Source organism: Haemorhous mexicanus, chromosome 1 (genome assembly GCF_027477595.1).
Source record: "Haemorhous mexicanus isolate bHaeMex1 chromosome 1, bHaeMex1.pri, whole genome shotgun sequence".
In the NCBI taxonomy this organism is placed as follows: Eukaryota; Metazoa; Chordata; class Aves; order Passeriformes; family Fringillidae; genus Haemorhous; species Haemorhous mexicanus.
In genome coordinates, this window is record NC_082341.1 from 978047 (window position 1) to 1001586 (window position 23540).

The 23540-nt window shown below is 63.5% G+C and overlaps 3 protein-coding genes across 5 annotated transcripts; 1 reads left to right on the top strand and 2 right to left on the bottom strand.

Moving 5' to 3' along the window:
* Nucleotides 1-1303: 1303 nt before the first annotated feature.
* ZNF777 (zinc finger protein 777) lies at nucleotides 1304-9394 on the bottom strand. Its single transcript, XM_059872262.1, has 6 exons — nucleotides 9248-9394; nucleotides 8073-8465; nucleotides 6817-6943; nucleotides 6245-6358; nucleotides 5043-5297; nucleotides 1304-3176 (listed from the first exon to the last, which is right to left on the bottom strand). The coding sequence occupies exons 1-6, from the start codon at nucleotides 9269-9271 to the stop codon at nucleotides 2080-2082; spliced, it is 2010 nt and encodes a 669-aa protein (XP_059728245.1). The 5' UTR covers nucleotides 9272-9394; the 3' UTR covers nucleotides 1304-2079.
* On the top strand, nucleotides 8265-22206 carry LOC132340430 (tigger transposable element-derived protein 3-like). Of its 3 annotated transcripts, XM_059871551.1 has the most exons (4): nucleotides 8265-8397; nucleotides 18413-18747; nucleotides 19740-19871; nucleotides 20022-22206. In XM_059871551.1, exons 2-4 carry the CDS (start codon nucleotides 18441-18443, stop codon nucleotides 21839-21841), a joined length of 2259 nt encoding a protein of 752 aa, XP_059727534.1. In that variant the 5' UTR covers nucleotides 8265-8397; nucleotides 18413-18440; the 3' UTR covers nucleotides 21842-22206. The 3 variants fall into 3 exon arrangements, with proteins under 3 accessions (XP_059727534.1, XP_059727465.1, XP_059727605.1); XM_059871482.1 differs by lacking the exon at nucleotides 8265-8397 and having other exon boundaries at nucleotides 16059-18747; XM_059871622.1 differs by lacking the exons at nucleotides 8265-8397; nucleotides 18413-18747 and adding an exon at nucleotides 19208-19473.
* Nucleotides 12179-16060, bottom strand: LOC132341904 (zinc finger protein 180-like). The gene is made up of 4 exons (XM_059874076.1): nucleotides 15919-16060; nucleotides 15563-15676; nucleotides 15253-15363; nucleotides 12179-14313 (listed from the first exon to the last, which is right to left on the bottom strand). The coding sequence occupies exons 3-4, from the start codon at nucleotides 15269-15271 to the stop codon at nucleotides 13403-13405; spliced, it is 930 nt and encodes a 309-aa protein (XP_059730059.1). The 5' UTR covers nucleotides 15272-15363; nucleotides 15563-15676; nucleotides 15919-16060; the 3' UTR covers nucleotides 12179-13402.
* Nucleotides 22207-23540: the final 1334 nt, after the last annotated feature.

Here is a 23540-nt window from a genome sequence, read left to right on the forward strand (position 1 = left end):
AGAAAAAAAGGATTCTGCCAGGTCCGTGTCGCTGCCAGTGCGATGGACACAAGCCACAGAGAACCAGAATCAGTTCTGCTTTCCATTTCCTCCTTGCCCATACTTGCATCCCGTCCTGGTGGGGGGGATGCAGGGAGGCTGCTGAGGGACACTGGGCTGCAGCCAGGCCCTCCTGTCCTGCCCCCACACCTCCCTTCCAGGTCATCAGCCCCATCACAGCACTTTTCATGGAATCCCAGAATGGTCTGGGTGGGAAGGGACCTCCAAGCTCATCTTGTTCCACCTCCCAGGAAGGGCAGGAACACCTTCCAGTATCCCAGAGTGCTCAAAGTCTCATCCAGCCCGGCCAACTTCCAGAGACGGAAGTGTCAACTCCTGTCAGACAGCACGCCCTGACCTGAAACCCCAAACTTCTTCCAGGGAGCTGCAGGCACCACCCCAGCAGTGGGAAGGCAGGAGCGTCCCCCAGCAGCCCCAAAATGCTGCCACCCACAGCAATGAGCAGCGGGTGGCTCTCAGCACTTCCATGTGGCTGCACTGCCCTCTGGCACATTCTAGTACCGTAGAGGCCATAAATCCCAGCTTAGGAGGGGCTCATACACCAGGTCCTGGATCAGGACTTTGGTTCTGCAAAGGCATTAACAGGTCCTGACAACTTCTCCCATTATCTGTTTATTGATGCCACTGTCCAACAGGAGATCTGACAGCACCAGGAAGAGCCCGGCGTGCTCCAGGGAGCTGGTGTCACCGCCCCAGCTTCAGTCGGTGTCACCAGCCCAGCCTCTGTTGGTGTCACCAGTGCAGTCCTGCAGTCCCAGCTGGTGTCACCACTCCAGCCCCAGCCCAGCCCTTTGGATGGCTCTCACCCAGCCACAGCCCAACCTCAGGAGCTGCAGCCAGGACAAGCTGGGATCCCCAGGAACCGAGCTGGTACAAACAGGAGCTCAGATCAACAGCAGAGAGATGGATCGTGTCCCACCCACCTCGGCAGCACATGCACAGGAGCAGGGAGGTCTTTCCCTGGAGCCAGCCTGGAGCTGCTCCTCCCCGGGCAGGAATCCTGCTGCTCCTGCCATTGAGGAGGGCACGGTCGATGCCCCCGGCAGAGGCTCAAGGACAGCAGAGCAGTTAAACACAACAAGGTCTTGCTCTCAGTCCCTACTGGCCCTACAGCAGCCCATGGGCAGAGCCACTGCACCCCATGCCCTCGGGGGCAGCAGGGCCAGCCCCCAGTGGGAAGATTGAGCGCTGGGAATGAGTGTTTGGGGGAGCCTTGCGGAGGGGTCCTACCAGAAAAAGGGTCTTTTACTGCAACTAGAATTTTATTCTATTGTATAATTCAGGAGTGCATCACAGCCCCGCGAGCCGGGCAGGCACCTGTCAGCACTTCCAATCTAGACACACGCAGAACTTCCTCATCAGCTGCATCTGTTAATTACTCACCTCCCCCCGGCTGGAGCTCCTCCTGTCACATCCAGCCCGGACGGAACAGCGCCTCCACAGAGCTCCTGGACAAAAAGTGACTGTGCCAGAATCAGCCTACAGAGCAGTTAACAAAAAAACAAAAAACAAAAAAACAAAAAAAACAAAACAAAAAAAACCCCAAAACAAACAAACAAAAAACAAACCCGAAAATAAAATCTTGCCCATCCTAAGGTTCTTATCAAATAAAAAGTTCCTCCACATTTATTAAAAAAACCCAAACAGTAGATTTAAAAAGCAGTTACGAGTCCTACTCCGGCAAAACACCCTGTGTACAGGTTTCTTTTGTTGGTGGTTTGTTTGCTTGTTGGTGAGGATTCCCCCTAAATCAGCTGCTTCAGTTAATTTTTTATATATATAATCTTTTAATTTTGCCACGCGTTGCTTGCTTTAATTCATTAATTTATTTCCAATCAGCCGAGTCTCCACCAGACCAGCGGCGCTACCACACAAAGCTTCCTTGATGTCCATGCCCTGAGCCGGGGTGGGGGGAGATGGATGGAGGGAGGGTGGGAGAGATGAGTGGAGGAGAAGGAGGACGAGAGGGAAGGGAGGGATGGAGGGAGGGAGGGAGGGAGAGGAAGCCTCGGCAGCCCCTCACTCTCCCATGTGCGTCCTCAGGTGGTACTTGAGCGACTGCTTGTAGCGGAAGCACTTGGTGCACTCGGTGCAGGGGTAGGGCCGCTCGCCGGTGTGCGCCCGCTGGTGCTCCAGGAGGTGATGCTTCTGCGTGAAGTTCTTGCCGCACTCGGTGCAGTGGTAGGGCCGCTCGCCCGTGTGGATGCGCTGGTGCTCCAGGAGGTGGTGCTTGCGGATGAAGCCCTTCCCGCAGACGGCGCAGGCGTGCGGGCGCTCCCGCGTGTGGATGCGGTAATGGTTGGTGAGCTTGGACTTCTCGCTGAAGGTCTTCTCGCACTGGCTGCACTGGTAGGGCCGCTCGCCGGTGTGAGTCCGCTGGTGCCGCAGCAGGTGGGAGGGCCGGGTGAAGTTCTTGCCGCACTGGGGGCACAGGAAGGCCATCTCGTTCTTGCCCGCGTGGATCCTCTGGTGCATGAGCAGGCTGATCTGCAGGCGGAAGCTCCTCCGGCACTCGCCGCAGGTGAAGGGCCGCTCCCCGACGTGGGTGATCTGGTGTTTGCTGAGGCTCGACTTGTGGCTGAAGCTGCTCTCGCACTCGGAGCACTTGTAGGGCTTCCCCGGGGGCGGGGGCCGCGACGGGGGCTTGAGGCCGTGCTCGGGGCGCCGCGGGACCCCCACGCCGCGGCGCGTGTGGCTGCGCTGGTGCAGCAGGAACTGCTGCTTGTTGCGGAAGCTGAGGTCGCACTCGTGGCACTCGTAGGGCCCTTCCTTGAGGTGGTTGCGCTGGTGGATCATGAAGTTGATCTTGAGCATGAAGCTCTTGCCGCACTCGGGGCAGATGTAGGGTCTCTCCCGCGTCCGGTTCCGCTGCTGGCCGCTGGCCGGCTTCATGTCCCCGGAGTCCCTCTCGCAGGCCGACGGCTTCCTGACGCGGGCCAGGCTGCGGGGCTGCGCCTTGGAGCTGCACTGCGCCTCGCAGCCCAGCCCGGCCTCGTGGCTGGGGAACGCCGGCGCCTCGCTCCGGCCCGAGAACATGGCGCACGGCTCCAGCGTGTCGGGGTCATCATCCTCCTCCTCCTCCTCCTCCTCCTCCGTCTTGATCACGATCCCATCCTCTGAGGGGGGAAATCAAACAGCATTAGGGTCATTGGGTGGGATGAGGTGGCCTCATACCCCTGGGTGCTACAGAAACACCTGCATGGGTTCCTGCAGCTGTTTGTGCTCTGGGAGCCAGCCTGTGCCACAAATGGGGCTACAGGTAGAGCCCAGAGCGCTGGGATGGGCCATGTGCCCCCAAACATAGAGTTCAGACAAACCACCCCAGTCAGGCTCCTCTGGAGGGTGTGTTCCAACCGCCTGCCAAAAGGTTTGGCAACTTCATGCTGCTGCAGGATGTGAGGGATAAAAGCACCATGGGGTCACCAGGGCTCGGGTGGCTGAGTGATTGCAGAGCAGCTCCATCTGCTGCCCTTTCACTGGGCTGCAACAACACCCCTGGCATGGCACTGCTCGACAGAAACAGCGCCGGGCTGCCGGCTCTGCTCCGGGGACAGCACAGCCCGCTTGGGACTGTCCCCTTCCCTCAGCCCCGCTGCCATGTGGTGTGGTGAGAGACCCAGCCCTCTCCTTCCCAGAGCAGCCAACAGTGGGATGGATCAACAGTGGGATGGAATGGCAGTGGGATGGATGGCAGCAGGCCAGGCTCCCCTTCGTGTCACCGAGGCCGGAAGTGAGCCAGGGACTTTGTTTGGTGACAGCAGCCATCCCAGGGACACTCGGCAGGACATGCAGCCAGCACGGCCCAAGGAAAGGCCCACAGGGCATCCCTCATGTCACCCCACACTGGACTGTGAGCCAGGCCTGGATGCTCTCCCAGGAAGAGCAGCTACACTTTCCCAAGAAAAGGAAACCAATGAGAGTGGATGTCTCAACGCCATGGCCCTCTTCCCTCTGAGGAAGGGAAAAGCCAGGTCCTTCTCCGTGCCCCCTCTGTGGGCCTGGGGGCTCAGCCCCCATCCTGGCCAGCATGGCCACAGCTCCTGCCCAGCCCCACCAGCCGGCCCCACGCCCTGGCAGAGGCAGTGGCTCTCAGACAAGGATCAGCTTCGGCCCCCTGGTGGCTTGGCTGGTTTCCCTCACAAAGCCTTGAGCAGACCACAGGACCCACAAGACGGAGTTGAGGCCCTCAAGAGCCCAGCTCTCTTGTGTCTTGGTTTGTGTTACACCACCACAAAGCCGTCAGGAGGAAGGAACCCACCATTCCCTACCTCTCATCTCCCTGCTCTCCCATCCCCAGCCTTACAGCACATGTGTAGGACTTGGCCTGTATCTGCCACTCCACCAGCAGAATTCTACACATGAAACACTCGGTGCCATCATCTCATCTCTCCACAAATCACCTCATCCTTCCCCTTCCCTCCTGGCAGCTCGCAAATCACAGAGCTCCAGCCACATTCTTCCCTATTCTGTGGAGCTGCCCCGAGCAACTCCCACATGTGGCAACCTGCAGGACATCCCACATTCCTCCAGCAGTGTCCAGTGTGCAACCATCCACTCCTCCACACCTCACACCAGCCTCCTGCCCTCTGCCACAGCGGGGTTTTGGGAGCAAGGCTCACTGGGACTCTCACAGAGAGAGACACATCTTCCCTTGGTCTCCGTGGCTAACCAGGGCTTTTCCCAGACTCAGAGGACTGGGCCAGTGCTTACTCTGCTCCTGAGCAGGACAGGAGCCCTCAGAGACCACGTTCTGTGTCCACCATGGACATGCTGCCTTTTCCTCCAAGCTCAAGGTGTGACCAGAGCCACTCTTGGAAGTTGCTGCAGCCAGAAACCTTCCTTCTGGTGCTAGTTCTGGGGGAATTTAACTCCTCCTGTCCATCCAATCCCTTCCCCACCTCTTCCTAACCCACCTCAGCCCCCTGGGCCTCCTGTCCCTGACACACCACGCGTGCAGATCAGTGGTGTCCCGAGTGTCTCACCTGTGCAGCCCCCGTGGTGAACGATGACCCTCTGGATCTCGCTGAAGTCGGCTCCGTACTCGGAGGAGTCCCCCAGGCTGGTGCCCGGGAGGTCCCTCGGGGGGGACACGGAGCCGTAGGGGCTCTCGCAGGCCGCCTCCTCGTCGGGGCTCTGGAAGCTGCCCTCGGACTGCCCCGACATCCCGTGCAGCTCGGGGTTCTCAGGGCTATCTTCAGGAAGGAGCTCCTCCGTTTTGATCACCACCCTTATTCCAGCTGCAGCAACGAGACATTCCCGCCTGCCATCACTCCCAGAGCCAACAGGAGGGACCTGCTGCCAGCAATCCCTACCAGCTCCAGCTGCTGATCCCGCTGAGGGGTCTCCCTTCAGCTCCTGCCCTTCACCCATCCCTGCCACGCTCCCAGCTCCAGCCCAGGACCCTTCACAGGCACAGGGAACTTGCTCCACCCAGCCTGGGGCCGTGGTGCCACAACTCAGCACCCCTCGGCCACCCCACATCTCCCAGCTGCAGCGGCACACGGGCCGTGATTTTCCCCTTCCCATTGGCCTCTATTTGATTTCAAGATCCTTGTGATGGAGAGCACAGGCAGGACGTTGGCGTGACCCCACATGCACAGACTGGAATCAGGGATGACAAGTGAAGGTGACACCCTCTCTTCCAGGCCACCTCCTTATCTCCTTATCAGCCCCCTTATTGCAGAGCAGGAGTTGCTCTGGGACTCGGGGTCACCGGTGCCCCATTCCCAGCCCAGTCTTGGCCCTCACCATCCCATCTCCCTGCACACAGCCTGGGACCAGGCTTCCCTGCCCAGGAGGATGCTCCAAGGATAAACCCAGGCACCATCCACACAAAGAGAGGGTGGAGGATTTTCTGGGTGGATGGGCTCTCCCAATGGGACCCAATTCTCTGTCCTTGCTGGGCACACCGGCTCCCTGAGGACCTGGTCTGGTTGCAGATGCTTCCCTTCCTAGGAAGGGCTCCCAGTGCCCAACTCTCCAGGCTCTGCTTGCCCTGGTTTCTATGTTGAGCTGTACCTGGACACCAAACCTCCAATCAGTCCAATTTATCCCATTCCTAGGCAAGGCCTCTCCTGATAAACCACATCAGCCTCAGCTCCCAGCAGCATCTGCTCCAGCCTTGGGATGAGCAGCTCCAGGGAACACAACCCAGGGCTGCCCTGGTGATAAGGTGCCACCTCACCTGCCGTGGCATCAGTAATGATCTCACTTTCCTCCAGGTCCTGCTCATTCCTGCCCCGCGATTCCTCCCCTTGCTCGATCTGAGACAAAACACCAGGTTTGGAAATTGCATAGTCTGTTGAGAGACAGAGGGATGGGAGAGAGGGATTACTGCACTGGGAATCTGATACTGGCTTCCACCTCTTCCCAGCATGCAGGGAACACGTGAGGACACTCAGGAACATCCACAGGTGCAAAATCCTCTGCAGGGGTGGAGGGGCTGGTACCCACTGCAGACCCAGAGGATGCAGGGAAGCCCTCCCACAGCCATGGGGAAGGAAGGATCTGGTTTTGGATGGCATAACTGTGTCTGGAAGAGGTTTGGGAGGTCTCCACCTCACCTGCCCACAGGGCATCCCTCGCCCAGCCAGAACACCACCACGGCATGAGCTGGAATAAACCCAGACTGAAAACATCCTCCTGTGTTTTCAAGCCTTTAAAATGGGCCATTTGGGTCTCATCCAAGGGGATCTCCAAGGAGGAGCCAGAAGGAGCCTCCTGTCCCTCAGCAGGGCGAGCACACCCCGTATTTACCCAGGGAGATCAGAGATTCATAGTTCCCCTTCATCACATTCTTGTAGAGCTCCTTCTGCCACTCCTCCAGCTTCTCCCATTCCTTGTCATTGAAATAGACGGACACGTCATCAAAGGTCACCGGCACCTGCAATTCCAACAGCGCCTTCAAGCAGGAGCCTGGACACAGCCAGGCTTCAGCTCCTCCGAGGCCAGCCATGAGCTGCTTTTTGCATTTAAAACAATTCCAGGGCAGGTAGTTCTTTGGGAATAAAGGACTCAACCAAACGGATGGTTCCTGGTGGTGAATCCAGACTGGGATTTCCCCAAAGGACCTCAAGCTCCTCCTCTCAGTCCCTGCTCTCTGCAGGGTGATCAGGCTTGGGGGACCACAAGGGAGAGAAAACCCAGGAGCTGGGCTAGACTCATCCCTATTGATGAGCTGACGTAACTCCGGGATTCAATTACCCCAGAACTCCAGGGAAAACTCTGCCCTGGCCCACAGGGCTCCCCATTATCCCTGGTTACTGTGTGCCCACCATCTGCAGCTCCCCAGCTTGTTAGCCAAGAAATAATTCCTAAGGATAAATTCAGGATGTGCAAACTGTGTCGAGTTGGAGTGGAGCTCTTCAGAGGGAATGCAGCGCTCCAGTTCTGTCCCCCAACTGCACTAACGGGGTGTCAGGGTCTGAACCCACCTTTTCCTGATCCTCTCTGCTCTCTCCAGAGATACTCCCTCTCCCATGTCCTACGTGGTCTCATTTGCACACTCTTTTAGCAGGAAGGTTGTGAAATTCAAGTAGGAACTGAATATTGATGGTGGGCTCTTTCCAGAGCTATGCCCAGGGAGCTCATCTGCCTTCCTGAATCCCAAAGCTTCCCCCTTCCCTGCAGCAGCAGCTCCCACTTGCTCCTTTCCTGGCCTGGGAGACTCTGCAGCATCAAGGTGGTCAAAACGGAAGAACCACAAAATCTGCAGGGTTTCTAGAAATGGTGGCAAAAAAGAAAAATGAACAAAAAGAGTCAACGGCCCCAGGGCTGTGCAGCGCAGTGGAGCAGAACTGAAACCTCTGGCCTGAGTACCAGGATGTCCTCCCAGGCCTCTGTCCCTCCGTATTTTAGCCCCAGCAGGGGATGAGCTGGGAAGCTGCGATGGGCAGCTGCAACGGTGAGAGACTCACCTGAGCGGGGGCTGTCCCCGCTCACCCACCCCGGGCCTGCCCCCCGGGAGCATTCTGGGTGCAGCACCCGGCTCCCGCTCCCCAGGACACCGTTACCTTGGGGACTTCCCCCTTCCTGCCTGGGGGCAGCCGCAGGATCCAGAAGTTCCTGTTCTTCAGGAGGTTCTCCATGTTCTCCAGGCGCCGCTGGAGCAGCCCGTACTCCTGGATGAGGGTGCCCAGCGCCGCGCACTTGCTCTCCAGCTGGTTCCCCAGCTCCGCCGCCGTCTTCTCGCAGTCGATCAGCTTCTTCTCCGCCATCCCCGTCCGACCCTCCAGGTCCAGCAGGCGGGTGGAGTGGGAATCCACCTTGCGCTCCACCGCCTGCACGGCCGCCACCACGGTCAGGGACAGCTCAGCCGTCTGCGTCTCCCGCTCCGAGGTGCGCTCGGGGCCGGCCGCCGGCCGGAGGGGCGAGGGGCAGCGCGGCGGCCGCACCGCCTCCGGTGCCTGCGGACACAAGGGCGCGGGGTCAGGGCGGGGGATGCCCGCAAGGGGACAGGGACCCTCCCGGGGTGACAGAGACCCCGCCCCCCGTGTGACGGGGGCCCCCCGGGGCGATGGGGACATCCCCGGGGCCATGCGGACCCCGCGGGAGGGCCGCTGCAGGGCCCGGCGCTCGCCGGGGCGGCGGGGACGTCCCCGTGTCCCCGCTAAGCCGCTTACGGCGGCCCCGTGCCGGTCCCACGGGACGGGCAGGACCAGCGGCGGCGGGGGTGGGGGGAGGTGACAGCGCGGGGCCGGGAGGTGACACGGGATGGGGGGGGGCGCGGGGTGACACAGGCCGGCCGAGCCCCGTTGCCATGGGCACGGCGAGGGGACACCCGGGGGGCTGCGGGCGCCCCGTCGCCATGGGGACCGGGCGGTGACACGGGAGGAGGGGGCGGCGGCGGGTCGGTCCCGCGGGGCCGCAGGGCCCGGCGGCGGGGGGGGGGGGCGGCGCGGCCGCCGGGCAGGCCCGGCCTCGACGGCAGCGCGGGCGCTGCCGGCCGCGGAGGCCCGGGCGGGCTCGGCGCGGCGCTGCCGCCCCCCCGGGGCCGCCCGTCCCGTCCCCGCCCGTCGCCCCGTGGGGGCGGCCGCGGCCCCGCGCGCTGACAGCGCCCGCCGCCCGCCGCCCCCCCCGCCCGCCGCAGCCCCGACGGCGCGGCCCGTGAGCCCCGACGTGCGGCCCGCGAGCCGCGGGCGGGCAGTGCGCGCCGGGCCCGGCCCCGCGCCGGGCGAGCGCCCTTTACCTGAGCGGGGGCCCCCTCGGCCATGGCCCTTTGTTCCGTGCCCGGGGCCCCGGGGGCCGCGGCCGGGAGGATCCAGCGCCCGCTCGCTGCTTCACCTCCGCCCGCCGCCGGGCATCGGGCTGGGCGCGGGGCGGCGCGGCGGGGCGGGGGCGCGGCGCGGCGAGGGCGGGGCGGAGGCGGCGCGGGCCTAGCGGGCGGAGGCGGCGGGGCGGGGGCGGCGGCGGCTCCGACACCGAGCGCGGCTCCGGGTCCGGGTCCGGGTCCGGCGCTCCGGCCGCGCCGCTGCCCCGCCACGCCGCCAGGGGGCGCTGCCGCCGCCGGACCGCGCGCGGAGCGGGGCGGAGCGGGGCGGGCGCGGGCAGCACAGCGCCCCCTGGCGGGCCGACGGCATCAGCGCCCCGCCCCGTCGGGGCCCCCCCACGGCACCGCCCGCACCGGGAACCGCGGGGACCGGGGGGACTGCGGGGACCGAGGGACTGGGGAACTGACGGGGCTGGGGGCGTTGGTGGCACTGCGGGACTGGCGGCGTTCGGGATTGCCTGAGGAGCTGGGCTGGCAGCGGGGAGCCAGGGCGGACGGGGGGGACCGAGGAGTAACGGGAAAGGCGCCGGGGTGCGGTGCGAGGTGACGGGAGGGGCTGGTCTGACTGGGGCGAGCGAGAGGGAACACTGCGGGAGACTGCGGGGGGCTCGCTGCGACATGGCGGGCCAGGGGAGGGACCAGGGGGTCACTGTGGAGGCCCGGGGCGGCTTTTCCGGCCCCGCCCGTCGGGTCCCCGCCGCCCATCCCTGCGGGCTCGGAAATGGCGGCCGCAGGCGGCGGTGCCGTGGAAATGGAGCGACCCCTCCCCTCCCACCTTTCGGCCTCCCCTCCGGACCCGACCGCAGCGTCCCGTCCCGTCCCGTCCCGTCTCACGTCATCCCTTCCTATTCTCTCCCACCCCATCCCAGTCCATCCTGTCCTGTCCTTCCCGATCTTGTCCTGCCCCATTCTGTCTATTCCATCCACGCCCTGTCCCGTCCATGCCCTCCTGTCCCACCCATCCGCGCTGTCTCTTCATGCCCGACCCATCCCACCCCATGCACACTGGCTGATCTCACCCTGTCCCATCCCATTCCATCCGTGCTGTGTGTCCGCTCTTGTCCCAGCCAGTCCCACCCTGTCCATCCCACATCTTGTCCCATCACATCCCATTCCATCCATGTCTCATCCAGTTCCACCCCATCTCATTCCATTCATCCTGTCCCACTCACCCTTTCTTATCCCAACTGCCCCATCCCATCTCCCCAGTGCCATCCCTGCCTGCTCTGGCACACCTTGGGGGGGAAGTTGGTGGCACTGAGCACAGGGAAGGACAGGAAACCCTCTGGTTTGTGGGAAAAGGGAGAGGACAAGTGGGATGGGTCACCCAGGCTTAGGGGGGGACAGAGGTGTGGCAGCAGTGGGGACCCCCAAGTAAAGACCCCCTGTCCAGGCCCCTCCTGGGCTGTCCCAGGGATCCACAACTCCTGTCCAGGACTGATCCATTGGGACGGGACACCAGGAGCAGCTCTGGAATTCAGGGGTGTCCCTGGCTGGGGTTTGTACATCTCAGTGCAGAGGGAGTGCCTGACCCTGGCTGTGGCAGGCCCTACGCTGTCCCTGTGGAGATGGGTGTGGATCACCAGGTGTGGCTGTTGCCAGGAGTGGAGTGAGCAGGACTGGGATACAGCCATGCCCCTGGAGTGCTGTGTGCCTGTGAACAGCCCTGTGTGACCACAGAGGGACACTCGTGTGACCCCCATGGTGTCTCTGTGTGCTCCAAGCTGTGCTCAGCCTCGCCCTTGGCAGAACCCACCCTCCCCAGCCTGGATCCCACAAGCTGCTCCTTCCCTGAGCTCTTTTCCCTCTCCCTCCTTCTCCCCATAATCCATCTCCAGCATCTCCATGCCCATGTGGGGCAGCCCATGGAATGGCTCCGGAGTGTGGGGGATTCACTGGGGCCACTCACAGTGGGGGGGATTCACTGGGGTCACTCAGAATGTGGGGGATTCACTGGGGTCACTCAGAGTGGGGGGGATTCACTGGGGTCACTGAGAATGTGGGGGATTCACTGGGGTCACTGAGAATGTGGGGGATTCACTGGGGTCACTCAGAGTGTGGGGGATTCACTGGGGTCACTCAGAGTGGGGGGGGATTCACTGGGGTCACTCAGAATGTGGGGGATTCACTGGGGTCACTCGCTCTATCCCCCTGGGCACCCAGCACAGGTTGGGATGGCTGAGGGACTCTGGCACTCCCTGGTCTCTGTGGACCCCAAGTGCCACATCCCCATGGTGGTGGCTGTGACCTCAGGGCTGCCCTCTCCCCTCCCACACCAGGTCCCAAGCTGGAACAACCCCTGGAGCTCACTGGAGCTCGGGGGGTCTCTGGTGGGGAGAGGGAACCGTCTCTGTGTCCTGGGCTCTGGCAGGGAGGGCCCTGGGGAGTGCTGGGCTGAGAGGGAGCCTGGAAGGAAAAATCCCCCAGTGTGTGGCACCAGCTGGAAGGACCCTATGAGGCCCCTTCCAACCCATCCTTTGATCCCATGATCCCAGCTCCAAGGTGGCCACAGCCACCAGCACTTCTCCCTGTCCCTCATCCTGGGCATGGAATGTCCCACCACAGATCCAAGGATTCCTCAGCTGTCCACAGCCCCATTTGTGTGTGGCACAGGCACAAATCAAGTTAAAACCACCAATCCCAGATACAGCATCCCAAAGCAGCCTCGTTTGCCAGGCCTGGCTCTCCAGCTCAGCTTGGCTTGTGCTGTTCACCTGCTCCACAGTTACCTGGAAAAGCTCCCGAGTACCAGCCAGGAGCAGGATAAGGGAGCTTCACAATGAGCTGGAAAAGCTCCAGCCAGGAGCAGGATGAGGGAGCTGCAGGCACCCGCCAAGGGCTGACACGGAATTCAGAATGGAAACACTGTATTGACAGACTTTACAAAAGTTATTACAAAACACGGTCACAAACCAGCAGCTGACGATACAGAGCGAAGGGACACCACGTACAGCCACCTCAGAACAACACCAACAGCTCCAGAAGTCATCCAATATTTACACAAACAGCTGGAAAACTCCGGGCGGTTATCGCATACATGGAAGTGTTTTAGAGCAACTGTGAAATATAGTGTCACACCTTTCCTTGTAGTATTATCATCATCATAATTAATAATAATAATAACAATAATAATAATTAATAATAATAAGACTACTTCTAGGTTAACTAAAAACCAAACAGCTCTTTACAGGGGTTAGGAGAAGCTGCTTTCACTCGTCTGACTTACCTGAGTGAGACCAAACCCAGTTAAAAAATTATAATAAAATCACCTTCCTTGTCAGGAGTCCGTGTGTCGGCCCAGCGGCGCCGTTCCCTCGGGCCAGAGGGAACCACAGCCCGGCTGGTGCCAGTGACACCCTCCAGAAGCACGGAGACGTGTCCTCCTCGTGTGAGCGACCCCAGCACGCCTCCAAACGCTGCCCTTCCCGACTCCTCCTGCTCCAGTGTCCTCAGCCCCTTCTCCTGCACCTGCTTTATCTCACCCCGCTCTTTGCCACGCTCTCCTCTCCGCTTTTCCGCCTTCCACAAATCCCACGTCGTGCCCCGATCACCTCTCTGCCTCGCCTCTCTGGCCTTCATCCCAGTCCTGGCCTCGCAGCCTTTCGGGACGCGGCGACGCAGCGGGAGCGGGCGGCCGGCCGGGAACGGCGCCTTCCTTCCCTCCCTCCCTCCTCGCGCTTCCAGCCTTGCAGTGAAACGAGTGGAAAAAAGAAAGCGAAAGCTTGTCACTCCTGAATATGCACAAAGATAGGTGGGGGAACACCTGCTAAATACGGAGCCCAGAGAATCGCTCGGGATTATTCTCTACGGGCAGAATCCAACCCTGCGTAGGGAACAGCGAGCGCGGGGCCTGCGCCGCGGTGGGAGCGCCACGGAACCCCGCGGGGTCCCAGAGCTGCCTGGGCCGGCCGAGCAGAGTCTTTAAGAGGAATTCCTTGGATGCTTCACCAAAGCGGGCTTCGTAGCATGACCACATGGATTAGCTGCGATACAAGTCACCTGCCATCGTGCTGCACGTCCACCTGCCAGACCGTCACGGTCACCGCGAGCCCTCCTGCCCCGGCCCCACCACGGCTACTGCTTAGTCTCTTTTTTCACGCAGAAATGGTCGGTTTGGGTGCCCGCCGAGCCCAGGTTGTGCTGGGAATCCTCCCCGGGCCGCGGGTTGCGGGAGTGGATTTTCTGGTGGCAATTCAGGGACTCTTTGTAGCGGAAGTGCTTCCCGCAGACGGGGCACTGGTAGGGGGTCTCCCCGGTGTGCACCCGCCAGTGCTTGAGCAGGTGGTCCCGCCGGATGAAGCTCTTGCCGCACTCGGTGCACTGGTAGGGCCTCTCCCCGGTGTGGATGCGCTGGTGGCGGATGGCCTTGGAGAGGTCACGGAAGTCCTTCCCGCAGTAGGTGCATGTCAGCGGCCCGTCGCCCTTCCCCGTGTGCAGCTTCTGGTGCAGGATCAGACTCACTTCCAGGCTGAAGCTCTCCTTGCACTGGGAGCAGGTGTAGGGCCTCTCCACCATGTTGTTCACCTGGTGCCTGACGAAGCCGTACTTGAATCCCGAGCTCTTCTCCCCGTCGGGGCGCTTGGACGCTTTGGAGCGGGAGGGGCCCTGGCCCTTGGCTTTGGATTTCTGCCGGAAGCTCTCGCCGCGCTCCAGGGACGTGCAGGCCTCCTCGCTGGCGTGAGCCTTCTGGTGGGTGGCGAAGAGCTGCTTGTCCAGGAAGCTCTCGCCGCACTCGCAGCAGATGTAGGGCCCCTTGTCGGCCGCCGCCTCCTCGGGATCCTTCCTGGCCAAGTCTCTCCCGCGGCGCACGGAGCGCCTCAGCCCGTTGCCCGTCGCCGTTCGCTGCGGCGGGGCCGACCCGCTCTGGCTCTTGCTGCTCGATTGCATCTCCTCCTCCGGGTTGGAGAAAACCTCCTCCCACTTTCCTGTCAATGACCTGGAAAGCTCCAGGCTCTCGGAGCCTTCCTCGTCGCACGGCTGTTCGTCTGGTGGAGCAGAGACACCGGTGTCATTTGGGGTCACAAGGACTGGGAGGTCACTTACTCAGGTCCCTTGGGACACGGGGGTCTCTGCTGTGCACACCCAGCTCAGAGCCTGGCGCTGACGGGGCTGCGAGGCCAGCTGGGAGCACCTGCTCTTGGAATCTTGGAATTGTTGAGGTTGAAAAAGGCCTTGGAAACCATTAAATCCAGCACTGCCAAGGCCACCCTAACCATGTCCCCAAGCACTACATCCACATGGATGTTACATCCCTCCAGCAATGGAGACTCCACCAGTGCTCTGGGTGGTCCCAATGTGTAACAGACTCTTTTAGGGAAGAATTTTCCCAATTTCCAACCCGACCCTCCCTGGCACAGCTTGAGGCCCTTTCCTCTCCTCCTGTCCCTGTTCCCTGGGAGCAGAGCCCGACAACCCCCGGCTCCCCACTCCTGGCAGAAGCTGTGCAGAGCCACAGCGTCCCTCCTGAGCCTCCTTTTCTCCAGGCTGAGCCCCTTCCCAGCTCCCTCAGCTGATCCTGGTGTTCCAGACCCTCCCCCAGCTCCATTTCCTTTTCTGGACACACTCCAGCAACTTCCTGCCTTCAATTATATTGCAATATAATATTATATATATAATTTGGCTATAGATAGGTAGCCAGAGGAAAAAAAAGAGTTCCTGAAGCAGGACAGGCCTTTAAGAACTTACACTTTAGGATAAAGCCCAAAAAACAGAGGAAAAAGGAGTAAAACTTCTTTTCCTTCATGGGCTTGGACCGTGCCTGAGGGTGAAGGATCTCCCATGGTATAAACTGTGACTCAAAGCAACTTTCTGAAATTCTGGAAAAGCATCATCCAGAAAAGCTGAGCTGCTCCTGGGAATGAGGCCGGGAAGCCAAAAGGACATCTAGGCAAGGGACACTTCCCAAAGGAGCTCAGTGCACTCACATGTACCAGGGACCTCCATGCTCTCCTCTTCCTCAGAGCCTTCGTGGCTTTCAGCCAGAGTCTCTTCGTATTTACCCCACGAACTGTCATCGGGCCCAGGGAAGAAAAACTCTGTGCAAGAGAAAAGAGCAGGACTTACACTCCAACCTCCCAGCTGCTTTTCAGGATTCCAGGAGAGAGGGATGCATCAGGTGGGAGACATGAAGGAAAGCAAACCCCCCTGCACCTGAGGAGAGAGCTGACAAAACAGAACAGCCCCACATCTGCCTCCACCTCCCCCACCCCGAGTCCCAGGAATCCTGTGGCTCACCAGTGGTGGGGTCTGTGGGGGTCTCTCCTCCCTCAGAGTCCTCCTGATCCTCAGCGTTGGGATCCTCTCCCTGCTCGATCCGTGTCAGCAGCTCAGGCTTGGAAATGGCAGCGTCTGCACACAAAAAGAGGATGAGGATGTTTCCCCTGCCCTGGCGGGAGAGCGAATCTGCAGCCTTTGCCCACCAACCTTCCTTCACTGGGGAATGAACGAGAGAGGCTCGGGAAGCTGCTCTCAGCCCTCTGCCCCGCTCACCTTGCGTGGGCCCTGGATGCAGGAGCACGCTCTGCTCAGGTGAGGAGCACCTCCCAGCCTGCAGCGTGAGGAGGACAGTAAGGAAAGGCATCCAGGCTTACCTGCAGGCTCTCCTGGCTTCTCCTCTGCGCTAAGGTCCGCGGATCCATTACAATGGGGGCTTCAGCTCGGGGGCAGCAGCAGAGCTGCCAGCACTGCCCTCCCCGTGCGGTTCCCTCCAGCCAGGACCGCTCCGTCCTACTCGTCCGAGTCCCGGGCTGCTCGCGGATTTTGGTGGGGGAAAGGGGACAATCACCATCTCTCCTCGGGCGGAGAGCAGAAAACTTCACTTCCAGCCACATGGGAGGGAGGCCCTGGGGGTTAAACGCCACCTGTGCTCCGGTGGATCTGTTTGCCTTACACGGGAGCCAAAGCCCTAAACCTCCTTTCTCACACCTCGGGATGAAGCACAGATAGGTTTCTCTAAGCTCCAGGCTCAGATCCCCAGATCCCCTGCAGCTGCATTCCCGTGCCTCAGGAGCAGGACACGGGACTGCTTTGGAAACAGGAGATTGGGGCTGTGGTTACCCTTCACCTTTCTCCCTGGCACACAGGGACTGCAGGAAACTTCTGTTCAAAGGAATAAATGGGGAAAAAAAAGGAGAAAAGGCCTGGATTGGGCAGAGCTGGATGGCAGTGAGGCAGATGAGCCTGGGCTCGGCACAGGGAAGTGTCTGGCTACCAGGGACGGCGCCTGCGCTCCCAGCCCCGGTCCAGCCAAGGCAAGGTCATTTCTGGAACATGCTGTGAAGGCAACGCGTTCCCCAGAGGGAATTCCCGCGGCCAGGACTGGCAGGAGCGAGCGGAGCGCGTTCCTTTGGCTGGGAATGCACCGCCCTGAGCTGCTGAGGGGAAAGCAGGAGGCAGAGCTCACCCCCAGCCACTGCTTCTCCCCAGCTCTGCCCCAGCAGACCCCGCAGCACCTCGAGCAGGACTCGCTCCCTGGGGCTGGACAGAGCACCCAGGCAAAGGTCACTTCTCCCTCATGGGAGAGGAAAGGGAAGTCTGCACAACTCCCCAGGGAAAGGGCTGGAAGGAACCTCAGAGGCAGGGCACAGGGCACCCTCCGCTGCCCGAAGCAGCCAGCGGGCTGACGCACCCAGCGCAGTGGATCTGTGGACCTTGGCGTGACAAAGGAACTTCCCTCTTCCCCAGCCTTGCTTGGATTGAGAGTCCTCTCACTTCCCCTCCTCCTCCTCACAATCCCAGCACTCAGGTGCCAGGCTGCAGGCACCATCAGGGAGCCACTGTCCTGGTGGTGACACTCATGACATCCTTCCACCCTCAGCGTGGCTGTGAGGGCTGAACTCACTGCCAGGGCTGTGTAACACCTCCCCAGAGCACATCCCACCCCGACCCTGCAGGACACAGCGCTGCTTCCATCCACCAGCTCCCAGGAAAACTCTGTGCCAGGAGGCTGAGGGCAAAGTCAGGCCTGCCATTACCCATGGAGATGACGGCCTCGTAGTTGCCCTTCATGATGTGCCTGTAGAGCTCCTTCTGCCACTCGTTGAGGCTCTTCCACTCCTCCTCAGAGAAGTTAAACGAGGCGTCGTTGAAGGCCACGGGGACCTGCAAGCAGCAGCACCACGGGGTTTGTTTCACATTAAAGAAAACACCTGGGGATGTTTTCTCATTCAGTTTTCTCACTCAAACTCCTCAAGTGTTGTGCAGACAGGAACATCTGCTCCTTCCCACGTGCCTCATGCCTCAAGGGACACAACAGGGATTTCCCCTGTCACCCGCCTGTCACCTCCCCCTGCTCGGCCTCCTCCTGTCACAGGCGATGCCCCGTGCACAGTGCCTGGCACAGACTCCTTTTCACCTCCTTTTGACACAATTCTGCTGCTCATCACCTCTGAACAGCCCTGGGGATGTTCCCAAGGCTTCCCAATTACACAGGGCTGAGCCACCAAACTCCACGTGATCCAAACACAGCAATTTGTAACATCCCTCCCAGATCACACGTGCATGACTAGGGCATAACCAACACAGCGGGACCTGTGCTGGTCCTTCTGGGCACTGAAGGGAGGACAGGGCAGTGGGGGAGCCATGAACAGCTCTCAGCACTGCAGCTGTCCCAAAATGGGACTGTGAGTGCAGGGATCAGGCTGTCACTGCAGGAGATGGGGCTGTGAGTGCACAGGAGATGGGGCTGTGAGTGCACAGATCAGTCTGTCAGTGCAGGAGATGGGGCTGTGAGTGCAGGGATCAGTCTGTCAGTGCAGGAGATGGGGCTGTGAGTGCGCAGATCAGTCTGTCAGTGCAGGAGATGGGGCTGTGAGTGCAGGGATCAGTCTGTCAGTGCAGGAGATGGGGCTGTGAGTGCGCAGGAGATGGGGCTGTACAGGGCATGGGGCTGTACAGGGCTCAGTATAAGGGGCTGTGAGCACAGGGCACGGGGTTCTGAGCCCAGCAGACGTGTAGAACAGCCCCGTTTTGCAGCGGGGAGCAGCAAACCCAGACCGTTACCTTGGGGACTTCCCCTTTTGCCCCCGGGGGCAGCCGCAGGATCCAGAAATTCCTGTTCTTCAGCAGGTTTTCCATGTTCTCCAGGCGCTTCTGCAGCTGCCCGTACTCCTGGATGAGCGTGCCCAGCGCCGTCCACTTGCTCTCCAGCTGGTTCCCGAACTCCACCGCCGTCTTCTCGCAGCCGATCAGCTTCGTCTCCGCCATCCTCATCCTGCCCTCCAGGTTCATCAGCTGGGCGGCCTGGGTGTCCACCTTCCTGTCCACGGCCTGGATCTCGGTCACCAGCGTCAGGGAGATCTCGGCGGCCGGCAGCTCGGCCTCGCCGCCGGGGCCCTGCTCGGGGGCGGGCAGCGGCTGCTCCAGGCCCAGCTCCTGGGGCTCCATCATGCACTCCAGCTCCTGCGGGGGAACGCGCGGCGGTGAGCGCGGGGACGCGCCCGCAGCGGCGGGGGGGGCGGGACGCGGGGCCGGGCCGGGGGGCGGCGGCCGGCGGGGGAGGCGGGGGCCGGCGGCGGCGCTTACCTCAGCGGGGGCCCAGTCAGCCATGGCGCGGGGGGCGGCGCGGGAGGTGCGGGGCGGCGGCGCGGGCGGGCGGCGGCGGGGCCGGGCGGCGGCGGCGGCTCAGCAGCGGCGGGGCGGAGCGGCCATGCCGAGGGCGCGGGGCGCGCTGGGAGCGGCGGCGGCGGCGCCCGGCGCCACAGCGACCCCCGGCGGCGGGCGGACCGCGCGCCCATTGGGCGGCGGCGCGGCCAATCGGGGGGCGGAGCGCCAAGGGGGCGGGGCCCGGCGTCACGCGCGCTCCCGCCGCCGGTAGCGGGGCCGCGCGAGGCGGGGGTGGCGGCGGCATCGGGCGGGACCGAGCGGGACCGAGCGGGCGGGAAGGGACGGGGACAGGTGCGGTAACGCCACCGCGGCCCACCGGGTCTCGGCGGCCCCGCCACCGGCTCCGCGGGCGCCGCCGACGCCGCGTCTCGCCGCCCGGCCGCGCGTCGTCATCCCGGTGAGGCATCACTCAAGCACCGCCATCCCTCGCGCTGCTGAGGCCTCGGCGGGAGCGGCACCGGGAGCAGCTGCTGGCGCGTTTCCCGACGACCGGGACGGTGCTGGTGCCATGAAGGAGGACCGCCAGCATCCCGTCGACTTGGGTGAGGCACCGGGGCCATCCCGGCACCGCTCCTCGCACTGCCGGTCGTGGCCTGACCACGAGCGAGACCGGCACTCACCGAGTTGATACCGGGAGCAGGAGGTCACGGGGTGGCTCTGGGGTCACCACGGGACCACACCGGCTGCCTGTACCCATCACAACTGGTAGCCATCCCGGGCCTGTTGTGACCGATGTCATCTCTGGTGGCAGGTCCGTTGGCATGGCCAGTGGCATCACCGGCTGTCCCTCCTCTTGTCTCTGTGACAGGTTACACCATCACCAAACCCGACATCCTGCCCGAGGTGGAGCGAGGGGACGAGGGGGTGGCGGCGGCAGCGGGGCGTTACGGGGAGCGCCAGAGCCCCCGGCCACATGCGGCACCCGCCGGCCCCTCCCAGGGTGAGCGGGACACGGGGACGGGCGGGGTCGTGGCCAGGTGGCACCGGGAGCAGGAGTCGGGCACTGGCCCGGATCCTGCCGAGCCGGGGGCTTGGTCCCGCGGGATTCCTGGTGGGGCGGCCGCTCCCCAACGCGCTCCTGTGTCCGCAGGGGACTGGCAGGGGAAGGAGGTGAAGAGCGAGGACGGGGTGTCCCCACCGCCCCGCTCGCCCCCGTCCCGCCACGCCGGCCCCTCCGACTTCCTCGTCCCGCTGCGGGAAAGGGGCTGCAGCTACTGCGGCGTCCTCGAGCCGGAGCCGAATCCCGGTGCCGGTAACGGGGCGTTCATCGCCGCACCCCCCGCCTTCGAGAGCCGCCGCTGCCGGCCCGGGGAGCCGCCGCTGGATTGTGCCGAGTGCGGCCGAGGCATCGGGCAGAAGCCGGACCTGGTGCGGCACCGGCTGGGGCGCGGCACGGAGCTCGGCTACGCCTGCGGCCGCTGCGGGAGAGGCCTCGCCGAGCCGGCGGGGCTGGGGGCCGCGAGCAGCCCCCACCGCCCGGGCCCCTGCACCGGGCGCTCCCCGGGCACGGCGGAGGGAGCCACGGCGGCGCCGCGGAAGGAGCGGAAGGAGCTGTCGCTGACCGAGAAGGTGCGCGTGCTGGAGATGCTGGAGGGCCCCAAGGTGTCGCAGAGCGAGCTGGCCAAGCGCTTCGGGGTGTCGCAGCCCCAGATCTGCCGCATCATCAAGAACAAGGAGCGCATTCTGAGCGAGTGGCACCGCAACGGCGACCCCGAGCGCAAGCGCAAGCGGGAGGGGAAGGACGCGGCGCTGGAGGCCGCGCTGCTGCGCTGGGTGGAGGGCGCCCACGCTGCCGACCTGCCCGTGGGCCGCCCGCTGCTGCAGCTCAGGGCCAGGCACCCGGCCCGGCCCGATCCCGAGCCCAGCGGCGGCTGGCTGGCTCGCCTGGGCGCTCGCCACGGCCTCGCCGGCAAGAAGCCGCCGGCGGAGAAAGGGGACGCGGAGCAGCCCACGGCGGAGCACTGGGCCGGCGCGGTGCTGCCCGCTCTCCTCCGAAGCTACGCGCCCGCCGAGATCTTCGCCTGCGGGGAGACCGCGGTGCCGCTGCCGGCCGGCGCCCCCGGCAAGGGCGAGAGCCCCGGCGAGCGGCTGACGCTGCTGCTGTGCGCCAACGCCAGCGGCTCGGAGAAGGTGCCGCTGCGGGCGGTGGGGGACAGCCCCCGGCCGCGCTGCCTGCGGGGCGTCAACCTGGAGCAGATGCCGTGGAGCTACCGCGCCGGCGGCCCGGCCGGCCTGAGCGCCGCGCTCTTCACCGAGTGGCTGCGGGAGTTCAACGAGGGGATGCGGCGGCGGGGCAAGAGCGTCCTCCTCCTCCTGGCCAAGCACGAGGCGCACCCCTACCTCCAGCTGTCCAACGTCAGGATGGTCTTCGTCCCGCCGGCCGCCGCCCTGGCGCATCCCCTGGACCGAGGCATCGCCGGCGACCTCAAGGGCCACTACCGGCGCCGTTTGCTGCGGTGGCTGCCGGCGGAGCGCGGCGCGGGGCAGCCCAGCCTGCTGGATGTGCTGCACATGCTGGCGCAAGCCTGGGGCGACGTTCACCCGGGGCTCATCGCCGGCTGCTTCCGCGCCGCCGGCTTCACTCCCTACGCCGGCACCGAGGCCGTGTCCCTGACCTCGGCCCCCGGCTTGCTCGGCCGGGAGCGGCCGGAGCGTGACGGGGACGCGGCGGAGGCGGACGGGGACGAGAGCATGGCGGAGGGCGAGGACGCGGGCGAGCTGGCGGCCGTGCCGCCCTGCCCCTCGGAACGGGAGGTCTGGAGGAGCCTGGCCACGCTGCGGCGGTACCTGGAGTGCCAGGCCACCTCGCCGGATCTCTTCCAGGCCTTCTACGAGCTGGAGGACGCGGTGCACATGGTGTCAGCCGGCGCAGGGCGAGCCTTCCTCGGGGACAGCCCTCCCCAGCAGTGACCGGGCGGCCGCCTCTGCCCGTGAGAGGGGCCAGGGCTCGTCGAGGCCCGGCCTGGCCGCTGTTCCCCGCAGTTGTGCCGTGGGGTTTGCAGTGGCAGTGCTGGGGACACAAAGCTGCTGCCAGAACCTTCTCCCAGGGAGTGGCTGCTGCAGCCAGCAGGAAAGGATGTGGAGCTGCTGCCAGCGGGGATTTGCTCTGAGTGGGGTAGTTGACTGCCATGGGGGTTTGTGGGTGGTGCTGGGGTGTCCCCGTGCTGGGGACAGCAGCTCCTTCCCACGGGGAAATCCGGTGCCTCCAGCTGCTGCTGTCACCACGTGGTGCCTGGAGGATTGTTACAGGCATTAAAAAGCTGGAATTCAGCAAAGCGAAGCACGGGTGGCTTTATTCTGCTGTCACATCTGCTGTGAGTGGGGCAGAGCTCCCCAGGGCTTCCTGCAGCAGCAGGGCCACCCCAAACCCCCCTTCCCCTCCTGGGGACACCGTGGCCCCCACAGCCCCCCTGAGCTGTGCCATCCCCACCAGGGTACCAGGGCCATGGTAGCACCTGCAGGCAGTGAGGACCTGGCTGATCACCCTGTCCTGGCTGTGGCACCTTGGTGGCACCCTGGGGTCCCCTGCAGAGCCCCCCCATGCACTGTGCACCCTGTCCCCCACAGTGGGGTCCCTGAGGTGACACGGGGTACGGGGATGATTCTCTGCTTGTGTGCAGAGGGTCAGGGGCAGCTGGAGGCCACCAGGCACGGACAGAGGTGTCCCCACGGGCCCGGGGGGTACAGGGGTGGAGGCAACAGGGGGATCCTCACACGGATACAGGCTCATGGATGAGCACGAAGCTCCTCGCAGGGGAGGGGGGTGCAGCAGGGGGGACCCCCACAGGGATGCACAACCACAGCTGGGGAAGGGGGGGGACACAGGGGCTCCTGCACTGGGCATCCCCACGGGGACACCCCATAATGGGGGTACATGGGGTGCACGGGGGTGGGATACACCTTCCCGGGGCTGCAGGGAAGGGGGCATGGCGAGATCCCCACGGGGACACAGCCCCACAGGGGTACCTGTGGCACCCTCGGGAGTGGGGTACAGGGATGTATCACCCCGGGGGGACCCCCACGCAGTGGGTACCCGCTGTCCCCTCGGGTGGAATGCAGGGATGTCCCGTCCCTTTGGGATGTCCTGTCCCGATGTGATGTCCGGTGCCGGTGTAATGTCCCTCCCGTTGAGCTGTCCGGTCCCGATGGGCTTTTTCCTCCCAGTGGGCTGTCCCCTTCCGTGGGGATGTCCTCTCCCGCAGAGATGTCCCGGTGGGCTGTCCGGTCCCGGTGGGATGTTCCCTCCCGCGGGGATGTCCCGTTCCGGTGTGCTATCCCCTCCTGCAGGGCTATCGCCTCCCGCAGGGCTGTCCTGTCTCGGTGTGCTGTCCCTCCCGCAGTGCTGTGCCTCTGGGGCTGTTCCCTCCCGGTTCGCTGTCCCCTCCCGGGGCTGTCCGGTCCCGGTGTGCTGTCCCGGTTCGCTGTCCTCTCCCGGGGCTGTGCTGTCCCGTTTCGCTGTCCTCTCCCGGGGCTGTCCGGTCCCGCTGTGCTGTCCCGTCTCGCTGTCCCCTCCCGGGGCTGTCCGGTCCCGGTGTGCTGTCCCGTCTCGCTGTCCTCTCCCGGGGCTGTGCTGTCCCGCTGTGCTGTCCCGTCTCGCTGTCCCCTCCCG